The 12,548-nt window shown below is 43.9% G+C and overlaps 1 protein-coding gene across 14 annotated transcripts in view; it reads right to left on the bottom strand.

The window, feature by feature from the left end:
• tp63 (tumor protein p63) overlaps positions 1–12,548 on the bottom strand; it is a 58,972-nt gene that overhangs the window by 10,495 nt on the left and 35,929 nt on the right. For 12 of the 14 annotated variants that reach the window (XM_019351679.2, XM_019351681.2, XM_019351682.2 and 9 more), the window contains one exon: positions 5,047–5,304. In XM_019351679.2, coding sequence (XP_019207224.1) covers positions 5,047–5,304 — 258 coding nt within the window. Of the gene's footprint in view, positions 1–5,046; positions 5,305–9,086; positions 9,274–12,548 lie in introns of those variants that run through there. The other 2 variants (XM_005451230.4, XM_003444217.4) reach the window with 2 other exon arrangements.

Below are 12,548 nucleotides of genomic sequence, written 5' to 3'. Positions count from 1 at the left end.
TTTAATTCAACAATAATCCAAAGAGTTTTCTTCCTCCCTCGCTCTACTTTTCTCTGAAACTGAAGCAAAGCACCTGCTTCTTAAATCTAAAACAGGGCGAAAAGTTGAACATTTTAGAGGACAATCTGTCTGTGAACGCTTGGCCGAAGCTATCAGCACCAATCTCGACCACCCAATCTCAGCGATGACACCTGTCCCCGGGCAAACCTGTCCACCGACAAGCAGCATCACGTAGCCGGTGTTGAAAGAGTCAAACATGTATCTGTCCCTCTTGGGATTTGCCAATCAAATGTCTTCAGCAGAACAACTGTAACTTCAACTTTAAAACTGAAAGCACAGCCAACAGGTGGGAAGAGGTTTGAGGAAAAAGATTTCAGGTGAAGTGCAACGGGAAAAAAAAATAAATAAAGCAATCGAGGATTTTCTCCTTTTCTTTTCAGATGCAGAGCAGCCAAAGTTTGCTAAACATGCTTAAAATTATTTTCAAAAACTGTTTGATCTGCTTATCCTTGAAGGAAGCGTTTGAGCTGCCAGCACTTTTTTGTTGTTCCAACCTTCAATTATAACACAACAATGATTTCTGTGTTGAGAGCACTCTAACAAACTCAGTTTGGTGAGGTCTGATCCAAATTCCTCCTTTTCCCCCTGATGACAGACTAATATCTGCCTTTTATATTTATACCAACGCAGCGTGATCCTGCTTTCTGTTGCTGTAAATCACTGCTGCAGGTATTCTGTTTGTCAGAAGGCGGAAAAAAAAGGAATCTTGTAACTTAAACTGTAAGAGAAAGGGCTTTTCCGTGAAGATTATGGAGAAATCCCATAGCCCATATCATAAAAACCTTTTCAACTCTGCCTTTTTAAAATTTTCCCCTCCACCTTTTCCCATCTGTAGCTTTCAGGGTTTGTCTCTCTTCGACGGGCGAGTCGTGACAAGCTTCTTGACACAAACAAGTCTCAGCCCCATCTCGTGAGGCGTGGGACGGGCCCGCAGATGTTCCATGGGCAAGTCGCGTCTTGCCGCCTTTCGCTAGAACACTCTTCTCTTTGAGCATTCCTCCTCCTCCTCCTCCGGCGCAATGTGAGATGCAACCATCAAGCTTAACTCTCTCAAAAAAGACAGAGCCCACTCCAAGAGCACAGGGTTCAGGAAAGAGGCACACAGTATTTACACAAGTATTATCTACAGGCCCTCAATCCATTACTGTAATCCCCCTGGGCTCAACAGCGTCCCAGTGATAGCCCGAACCATGACATTCCTCTCCTTTGACTAAATATGGTGGCAGTTAATACACACAGCAAACACAACCAGTCTTTACCCTCACAACAATGGCTGCCTCCTTTAGCGGCGCAAAGAAGATGAAACATCTCTAAACTTGTGTATTCATTTGACCCGTCGACTGTTTTTCTCTAACCGAGCGCTGGGGGAGGGAACGCCGTGCAGGCTGCAGGAGTGCCGGCAGGAAAACCGTGTGGGAGCAGTTTCTGGGAAACACTGACGTGTTGCACCTTTTGCTGTGTGCCTCATCCTAGACAGGAAGAGGTTAAGGTGTGGGTTAGGGATTAGGCGTGGCTCCATAAGAACAGTCATCAAACAGTACAGTACACAGTCCACTAAGTCCCCGTGGAAGATCCCACAGGCCTTCAAAAAGGGGGCATTAGCGGATCTATGCACAGAGCAAAGCTGCAGTGACATCTACGGTGGCTCTCTGCCATCAGTCCATCAGTCCAGCAGTTGAGCTTATTGGGCTGAGATTATGGGAGCTTTACGAAAGATCTCCTGAGATCAGGAGAGGGAGCCTCCTTTGAGATGGGAACCGACGCTGTAATCACTGTTCTTTAGAATCAGACTGGAAGCTGCAGCCAGCCAGTGAAAATGACTCTCTCTATGAGCCGATCTGGAAATCAACAAAACGATGTTCGGCGGGGAAAAGCTGTAACGAATCCTCTCTGACAGGATCAACTGCATTTCAGAGTTTAGTGACATTTAACCTGGCTGCGAGGTACAAAAACAACAACAGAGCATGTGGAACCAGCCCGACCTCACAGAAAACATTACCATCAGTCACGTGCTGGTCATCATTTATTCGTGCATTATTGTTTTCAAGGCCAACTCGAGATGAGGGCTCTAAACTGGCAGTAGCTCTAAACTCTAAGCAGTGCAGCGCATCCACTTCTTGGCTCTTATTTATTTATGTATGGTCAAAATAAAACTCCAATTAATAACAGTCATTAGCCAAGAAAGCAGTCTGTGTGTTTGTTTTCATGGACATAAATTGTAACAACAGGAAGGACGTGTCATGTTGCAGTAAATAAAGGAACCAAGGAAACCTGCCCGCCTCTGTTACCACAGGGAAATAAATTGACATTGAAGTCAAACGTGTATTTTAACTTCTCAAATGGGCTCACTTACTTGTTCCCAGTGCAATAGCTTTATATCAGCTGCACATTTGCAATCTCCACCAACACTGGTGGCCAGTTGAGGAGGACAATGATGGTGGTGCTTCAGCTTTGAAACAGGAACAGCTTAGAGTTGAGCTAAAGTTGTCACCGAGGGAAGTGAACAAGCTTGTTGCCGATTATGTGGTGCTGCTGATGTAAATGTCCAACTGGCTGCACAGCCTCTGTGCACAGGCTGGTTATCCACAGGTGTGCAAAGTTGTTATTCTTGCTAATGCAGAAGTCATCTTGATGAGGTGCTTTGCACAAAAGGTGTTGCTAATTACTTTCTGATTTTGTAATGCTACCCATCCTTCGTTAGGAGAACAAACTTTATTTCGATTGGTTAACTGCACAAGACGATGTTGCACAACAGCACTTGTTTGTGTTTACTGCTCTCATATTTTAGCTCTCGTGCCCATTTCTTATCCTTGTGGAGACTTTGGGCGACTGCACTTTAAAAAACAGAATTTATACAATAAAATATGATTTTTTTCTATTTTTAATGTTTTTTAAAACACTGAACTACTACATAAAGTTAAATCTTTAATCAGTGCAATGATTGTAAGCAGCAGTCCCTGACTTTTCCATGTTAAGCCAGACCAATCAAACCAGTCTTGCATCATATGTTATGACTGTGGGACACATCGTTGGTTCCCTGCATGTGTCTACGATGGGACGACTGCGACTGGGGCGTGCCGCTCACAAACCACAGTGTGAGCCACCTCACGGTTGCACATCAGACAAACACTTTTGTTTTTGGACTGAAAATGAGAGGGATGACTGAGGCACTGTGGGAATTGGGTAAATGTCACGATCCCACACTCGGCGTGGCCAAGGAGTAAGGCGAGATCGCCCAGCACTCCCTGAGTTTGCCTGGGAGCTACAGCACGTTAAATTCGGTGCATCAATGCGCTCAGCAGGTTTTCCTCAAACGGCCCGCATTTTTGACTGTTAATTGGAAATTTTTAATAAATATTTTTCTCTATTAAGTGTTTTCTGCTTCGTTATGTAATAACTGACATGTCACAAAGTTACGTCACCCAGATTCTGTATGTGAACAGACGGGGTTTCCTTTGACGCCCGCGCCGTCACTCGATGATGTGACAGCTGTCCCAAATTATGACGCAGGGACAAAAAGCCGCCGCCAAATTCGTCCGCTAGAGTGCATTAGCGCACCGAACTTGCGCCTCTGTTCCCGCGTCGCCACACAGCACACACATTAACAACCGAGCAGGCGGGGCACTGATGCAACAGCTGTCCCTCAGCCCTGTGATGCGTAATGACAGAGCGAGAGGAGCCGGTTGAGTCGGTTTAATGAGTCGACGATGGTGACATCTAGCTGCACGGGACAGGAGCAACGATTCAACCCGTTTACCTCTGTCATCAACAAAGCATCAGTCAACTTTACCCGACTTCTGAGGAAAAGGGAAATTGCACTTGAGTGAGGTCACTGTGAGATTAATAAAAGTTTAATCCTCTTCATTTTCACTTTAACCAGCCACACATGCAGGGCTCTGGTTTCCTGTACAAAGTTGTTTTTGGTGCTTCGTCAAGAAGTTTTAACACTAAATGACCTGCAACGCTAACAGTTTTGTTAGCTGAAGTTAACAACTTCCAGACATTTTTGTATCTAAAATGGTCCAAATATGAGAAAATAGCACATTTTCTGTCAAGTAAGACAACTCAAGTTAACACATTTCCTATCACATGAATGAGTGCATCCATGATTTTGACAGTGTATGCAGTGAGATCCTACTCTTCCCCCTGTCAGTGAGAAGTTAACTGAAAAACCCTGAGGTTCAGTCCTGATGTAAAAATATCTCAGGTGACATTCTTCCCAACCAGAAGTCAGATAAGAAGTTCATAGATGAAAGTGTCTCTTTAACCTCCACCCCGATAAATCATCACCTCCTACAATGATGGGTTACGCTGACAGGTAGCACATTTAAGGGTCTCTGTGGGCTTAAATTTATTACGCAATAAAAAAATGACAAAAGCTTTCATTCTTTTGTAGCTATAAAACAAAAGTCATATCTTTATCTTGAGTGCTGATGGTTATGATGTCTAATTAAAAACATAATTTATGGAACATAAGATAAAGAAAACATGAACGCAGCCTCTGTCCAGCAGGACAGGAACGATGGGAGATGGTGTAACAGAGTCTTTCTTCTTCTTCTCCCTATTTTCAGTCTTTACACTTAAGTAAAATTCCAGCTTCCTGTATATCTTATTTAAATAAAAAAGTTAATGTGTGACTTAGTGTGCTCTCTTAACCTCCAGTACTCACCTGTTGATCAGAAGTGAAGCGCAAAGTTATTCTAGTTAATAGAAACTAAACCATAAACACATTTATCTGATCAATATTACAAAATTAACTTCAATTAAATATTCTTAGTTTGAGTCTTTTCTCACTCTGGTCAAATTTGTGAGTTCAGCGCAATTATTATTAAGTCATAAATCATATTCACTTAAATCTGTCCCACATGCAGAGGCCTATCAGTGGGGTCTGCACGACATTAATGCGAGACTGCTTGCAGAAAAGGAAGTGGAACCCCACTAACTTTATGCAGGACTCCACAAACACTGAGCGAACACGGGTCTTACCGTCCAGGTGGCAGACTTTGCTGTGCTGGACTGCTGGAAGGACACGTCAAAGGTGTGTGGGCCTGCGTAATCTGTGTTGGACGGGATGGCCGGTGAGGGGGAAAGGGCGTCGAAGGTGGAGCTGGGCTGGGCGTAGGGCGATGGGGCGGTCACGTTGTTCTGCGCGTGGTCGTTGTTGTAGGGGCTGGTGGAGGTCGAGCCACCGTTCTGGATGTTCTGATCCATCCCATTCAGGAGCCCCAGGTTTGTGTACTGTGACTGAAGATGGAGAGGATGGGGAGGGGGAAGAGCGACAAAGGAATGTGTTCAGTCACAAATGCTTCAGACGAAATGTTTTGTGCAAATGTTGTCATAATGAAATAAAAACAGCCTCATCCAAACATCAGTGATTAAGGTAGAAGACTAAGACAACATATGAAATAAACACGTTCTCCCTACAAAGCCATTTTTTTCCCACATATATTCAGACAGGACGAGTGGAATTAAAATATGTCCCCTTTAAAGACGATGGAGAGTACTCCTGGGTGGTAGCCAGCCCTTTCTTGCTTGCTCTGCTTGCCATTCACCCCATTCCTTTCCATTTATAAACAGCACATTCCTGGAAGAGGTGCCATCGCTCGTGCTCTTTAGACGGCCATCAATCTTTCCAGGGCCTCTCGTTTATTTCGAGCACGGCTGGCCACAGCTGTCCGACTCACACCCACTGCCCTGCCAGGTGTTAGCGTTGCTCCAGATGATCAACAAAACACTGGGTTGGTAGGTTAGATAACTATTAGTCAAGGGAGTGACTTATGGATCAACGACGCCGCTTTATTACACGCAGATCCACAGGCACACCTGAGAGAGGTCACTGGAGTCAACCTCGGCATACCTGTGCAGCAGCGCCACAGGGGAGCGGCTGTTTGGCAGAGGAAAGGGGGGCTTAAACCCCTCAGAAACAATGACACCGGAGCTTATAAGGAGGCCGCGTGAAACAATTATACCGGGCATGCAGGTGTTAAGAGACAAGTGTTTTGTGAATGGAGCACACACGCACGCACAGAAAGAAAGAAAGTCCTTCCTGGGGGAGACCCTGCAGCTTTTAGTGGGGACACGCACTCTCACACAGATGACTGATTATACGCTTGTATTACAGGTCTAAGAGTGGCTCTGTGGATCTAATCAGGGGGAAAAAATGGATGGTAAGAAAAACAAAGTTCTTTTTTTTTCCCCCCCACCTACGCATATTTTAAAAATGAAAATAATCCCCGTTTCCCATGGGAACGAGCTCGGTGGATTTATTTCCTGTTTGTTCACCGTTTTCCCGTAAATGAAGCGCGAGCGATGGTGATATCAGAGTGATTCTTTTGAACTATGGTGCAATTCCACTGAGGCACTCAGCCATTGAGAGATGACACAGCCTCCCCCAGTACCTGATGCTGGCAGCTGCTATGGTGGATCTGACAGGCACCAATTATCAATGCCAAATGATTATTCTAAAGAAAAGGCTGATGGTGGCCTCAGACCAAACATAGATAAAAGCAGAAGCATAAAGCAGACAGGCTGACGTAGACTACTTAACATTAAATACAGGGCCTGAGATAAAGCTTCTCGTGGTGTAAATGAAAATCAGGATCAAAGATGAGGATTTGAGGATAAAGCTGTAATTGACCAGATAGCGAGGTTTCACCTGAACTCATCACGTTTTAATGTTTAATTGGCTGGAAGCAGGATATCAGCTTTTAGAAAGGGCTGCGTGAGGGACTTTCAGGCCTTCTCTTCATTTCCTTTAATCAGATCTTATTCCACTATAATACAGCCAGCATTTAATAACCACTTTAGCAGCTCTTAAAAATTCCTTCTGTTTATAGCTGACGCTGTGTTCAGGCCTCTGGGATGCCACGGCTGTGCAAAGCAGAAGCACAGTAAATCAGCAGCAGCCTTTAATAAAGTTTACAAAAAGCTGCGCTTTCTGTTCGAGGCCTGCGAGCGCATTTCTTTGTCTGAGAGAAAACGCTGGGCTAACGCTTCAGACCAGCGGCAAAAGGACACTGCTGACCTTCACAGCGATTGCCTGAATTACCCACAACACATAGCAGGGATATTTTAAATACACGTGGCAGGGCTCATTTAGAAGTTGCTGCTGCGGCATTTGGTTTGGCACGCGCATGCATTCAAATCAATGCATTCCTCGCTGGGTATGCGACCAAATGAATAGACTAAAAAAAATATGAAATGTTAATGGTGAAAACGCTCTCTGCACTCCCGCCAAAACTCACGTCTAAAGAGTCAGTTCGGTTCTTTTGACTCGTTTCTCATCATTATAATAGCGCGAGTGTCATTATCAGCAGCATCGCGAGGCAGCAGAGATTGTTTTCTTTGTGAGAACACAGATCACAGTCTCTGATAAACCCAGAAAATTCCACAGACATAACAGCAGTCCCCTACGAGGAGCAGAAGCGCCACACTGTTTCAGCACTTATACACTGACCAACTGAAAGCTCCACAGTTTCTATCTAGAGCTTCTAAAATCCTCCTGTTGCTGCTGCTTTGTGTAGCCGCAGAGCGCAAACACTGATAACGCCAAATCTTGAGAGACAGCAGGAGCCAGATGAGACCCGGCCTGAGGGGGAAAGAGCTCATTCCAGGCTCTCCGTTGACCTGCTCCGCGTTGGACCAGCGTATGAGACCATCTGGGAGGGACTGCGATGAGTGACCAAGGGGGGAGGGAGACATTAAAGGCTCAACAAGGCCGAGAGGGGGGAGGTGAGGTGGGGCTGGGTGGGTGGGGGTCTATCGGCACCTCATACCTGCTGGGGTGGGCAGAGCAGGTGATTGTATCTACATCAACATACCATTAAAGCAATTACGACCCCGGACAAAACAGCAACGCCTGGCCGGCCACCATCTAATGGCTGCAGCGGCTCCCAGGAGACTGGGGACCGGGGGGAACCCGATACCCCGCACACGCACGCAAACACACACTCAGACACACACACACTGAGCTGGACACCACTTAAAGACCCCCTGCTCAACAACTTAAAAAGACAGCGAACTGACACACCTGCTATCCGCAACCTGCAATCTGAGAATCTATCACCGCTCGGCGTTAGCTTTGGTTTGGAATTCGGTTGGTGGAAAAAAAGAAAAAGAAAAAGAAATAACAGACACATATATATGGAAAAGTAAAAATCCAAGGAAAAGAGCTGAGATTGAAGTGTTTAACTTAGAGTTCAGGTTGTCAATCATTTTTAAAAAAGAAGAAAAAAGCTAAGATGATGTGTTTGCCATCGAGCTTGGCAAACACAGGTAAGGCAACAATTATGGTTTCCCTTTTAGGGTAAAATATGAATCTAAAGGACCAGATTTTTTTTTAAAGAATATGTATCTATTAAAAACTCTTTCCTCCCATTTTACTCTTTTGATTCAACTCTTGTTGTCTTTGGTTTCAACAGAACAGAAGATTTAATGGAAAGAGAAACATGGCACCACCTTAAATCAAAACCATTTTCAGTTTTTTTTATACCCAAATTTTCCAACTTTTATCAAGAAACAAACTAACTGAGACATAGAAACAGATTAAATCCTTTCCCGCCACACACACACACACACACAGACACACACACACACAGACACACACACACAGAGCAGCCATTTCACAAGGAGGAAATATCCAGATTTGTGTTTACATTCCCCTGCTCTCTGGACTGTCACACGTACACAACTGTGGACAAAAACAATCACACAATGACACAAAGACGAGGTCAAAGCACAGAACAGACAAAATACCCACATTACATCCTTCTTTGTCAACTGATACTTCATTAATAAAAAAATACCCCAACTATTTGTCTTTTTCTGATTCTTTTCCATTTTTCCTGCAGTTTATGTCTCAGTTACACGATTCCACATCCCAATCTACGGAACGTTAAATAGTGACATAAAATCTACGTTTCAAACTACGAGGCCTTTTTCTCTGATGTGTCCTTCACGCCAAGGAGGCTGGGGGACCAAAGGATTGGAAGCGAAGGCTGCTCCCCGGTTTCCCGCGCTGCTCTTACCTCGTTGTAAGAAGTCGTGGTCCCCGTCTCCAGGTACAACATGTTGGCGCTGAGATTGAGCAGAGCTGCTGCTGTTTGCTCCACTGGCTCCAGGATTCCACAAATCTCTTTTCCTCACTCTAAAAGGAGTGATGTGGACTACAGATGCAAAGTGGACAAGCAGAAGCTCCTATAAGAATCTATGGGATGGTCATATATACCTTGGAAGAAAAGGGGGTGGGTCTAAGGAGCTTTACCTGTCCACACCCAGAAGAAGAGGCCTTGCTCTGCAGAGAAAACGAATGACTTTGTCGACTTGGCAGCTGTGTTTATAATGAACTGCTACCAAAAAAACAAGCATTTCAGAGGTTTTATTAATTTTTATATGCAACGACGTGACAACGCAGAAGGCAAAGCGACAGAAAATGGAGAAAAAAGTATGTTTTTGTCTTGAATTTTCCAAAAACAGCGCTGTTCTCAGACGAATTAAAACTAAAACATTTTAAATGAGTTTTTAACCAAAAAAAACAGCCTCGGGTGGCGTAAAATAATTTTCCAAATAAAAAAAAAAAGAGATGAGCGAGACGATTAATTCCTACAGTGCAGGCCGCTGAGTGGGAGCTGCGGTCTGGGCTCGGGACAGATACACAGTTGCTTGTTAGCATAAGAATGGCTCCCTTCTGAAGCCCCAGAGCACTGTGAATGGAGAGGCCTGCAGGAAAACAAAGGGACTCCCGTAGATTACTTGTATCTATCAGAGATGACTGCTGTAGATCTGTTTTGGAAACATGCATTGTTTCTCAGCCTGTGTAATGACGGTGGGACTGAGCCGCTCGCTCTCCTGTGACTCCAGCAGCTCCAATAAGAGTGGCCTAGTGAGTAGGATTTCATTTAACTTGGGATTCATACAGTTTATGCAGAGAAGCTTCCATTTACAACTGTTGGGTGATGCTGGGACATTTTTTAATGGACTGTTTGGATTAATATGAACTAAAAACATGCACAATGAAGAAGTAAAAAAATATCACAGAAGATTGACATTATAGGCTCAGATGAACATCTAAAAGAGAATCTGCGTCTTTATATAATCACATAAAATGAGAATTATTTTGACTTAAGAGGAGATACTGCAGATATAATGATATTTGGATACGGCCAGCTGATCTGCTCCATGACAGAGGTAGAGGAGGAGGAGGAGGTGGAGGCCAGTCAGCAGGGCACACATCACTTCTTTGGTGACGGGGGGATAAAAATCTTACCCTGTGGTCAGAATGATTTGAAAGTTGTCTGAAATCTAAAGCGCAACTGTGACGTGCAGTCAGTGTCTCCAATCATCAACCACACCCCGCTCAGGTCCCGGGGTTTCAGGCCTGCAGGTCAGCCTGTCACAAAAGGCAAATCAACACTTTAAAGAGCTCAAGCCAGCGGCCTCCTAAGACTCCCGGCCTCAAACACGGGCCAACCTGCAGCTTCTGAGGGTGATCATTTGTTTGGCTAAACAAACTTCTAATTATGTTAAAACAACAGTGACCTGCGAAAGAGGTTAGAGTCCTCAGTTTGTGGCTAACGCTGCAGTAAATTACAGAACAGAGGCTGTAAAATGCAATGAAGGCAGGAGCTGCACTCCAAAACAGATCCATTTCTACAGCAATGTACTGATAAGTGTAAACATTAGATTAATGATAGGTAACATTATGACTAAAAATGTCATGACAGCATGTAGAAATAAACAGCTGGCTTCTTCAAAGACCCCACTCGGTCACTTGAAGGTTAACTGCATCACCTCGGCTGCTACAGCGGTGAGAAACTGAGTTGGAGCAGGCGGCGACTAAAGATCTGCAGATCCAGAGGCTCAGACAAAAGAGGCTTTGCTAAAGTTTTTCCTTTTAAAGAGGCTAGTCCTAAAGTCCGCTAGATTAGTTTAGTATCGGGTGTCGGGCTGCAGAGGCTGCAAAGGCACAGACACCTGACCTAAAACAGAGTAAGCTGCCGTCCTCACTGACAGACGCAGACGGTCAACCGAGCAGCAGAAAGCATCACTTGGGTGGCAAATCCTAAAATCCTCACAATCAACTGCCACCAAATCCTGAATCACTGAAGCTGCTTTTAGGGAAGCTAATTTATCCACAGACACATTTTATAAGTGAAAGAGAAACTGGGAGCATTTTCAGCAATGATTTTTACGACCTTTGCTGACCAAATGGCTGCAGAGTCACACTTTTGCACGCTAATTCAATTCTTTTATTTAAATACAAATAATCAGACAAGCGACAACACTTTAAAACAATGTGCTGGACATCTTTTGCATTACCAGAGCAGCCGGGATGTTTTTACACCAACGTAGCACTGTGTCACATATATACTGGTAAGTAAAAGGGCTCAAATTCAGCGCTGCAGACTCCGTTTAAATCTAAACTTCACACACTGAGAAAACGGAAAGTATTTAAATTTTTCAACTTCACCTGCAATTCAGCCACGGAAACCCACTTTTAGGTTTAGTTTCCGAGCTGAAGCTTCTGGAGGTTCAAGTACTGAACACATCTGACTTGTCATAAGCCTCAAGGTCCATGTGTGGGTCAAGCATGAGCCCCGAGTATTCACACTCTTTGGTCGGGTTTAAATGTGTTTACTGTTCTTTTTGAGTTTTCCGTGTGATCTATTTAAATGTTTCCGTAAAGCACTTTGCATCTATGTTTCAAAAAGTTTCTTTTTCTATATTTACACACTCTGTCGAGTCCTGGTTCAAAATGGGCCTACTGGAGTTTATCTTTATTACCTACTTCAACAGAAATCTTTCCGTCGTGCTATTTCTGACAATCTGATAAAGAAAAATGCTCATTTTGTTTGCATATATGAAACAGTTAAAATCATTTTGGGGAATGCCAAAAATGTTTCTACTCAGGAAAAACCCTGGCACTAGAAAATGAAATGTAGATCACGGCTCTGAAAACATGATCACTCGCACGGCCCGCTTTTCAATATCCTCCAGCATCACAAACAATGAGCACAGAGACTGTGCCGCTTATTTCAAACAGAATCGCTGCTTTTTCATTTATCTGATCACCACAGACGCTGTGCAGAAAGAAACTGTGAAACACAAAAGAACCTTTTTTTAGTACCTAATTGAATTTCAAAGTTTCTTTTACTGAATAAAAACATATAAACTAGTTAAAGATTTTAAGCCACTGAGCAGTAAAACCCTGGTTTTTCTGCCCCAGCTCTCACAATACTGCTGAAAAACCTGGTTTCAAACATGATATTTCTTAAAATAATATCCATAACAGGTTTTTCCTGCTGGCACCTCTGAAGAGCCTCTAACTTTTCCCCTGAAAGAAAATCACCTGGACTGGAAAACATATTCTTCAAACCCTTGTTTATTAAAAAAAAAGCACTAATTACATCTTTATGAGATATGCACAGACTTCAGTTAAGTCCTCACCACATCTGGACCAGCCACACTCGAGTGCACAGTCGGCTCTGAGA

This window comes from Oreochromis niloticus, linkage group LG23 (assembly GCF_001858045.2).
Source record: "Oreochromis niloticus isolate F11D_XX linkage group LG23, O_niloticus_UMD_NMBU, whole genome shotgun sequence".
Classification (NCBI taxonomy): Eukaryota; Metazoa; Chordata; class Actinopteri; order Cichliformes; family Cichlidae; genus Oreochromis; species Oreochromis niloticus.
This window is presented reverse-complemented; position numbering and strand designations above follow the sequence as displayed.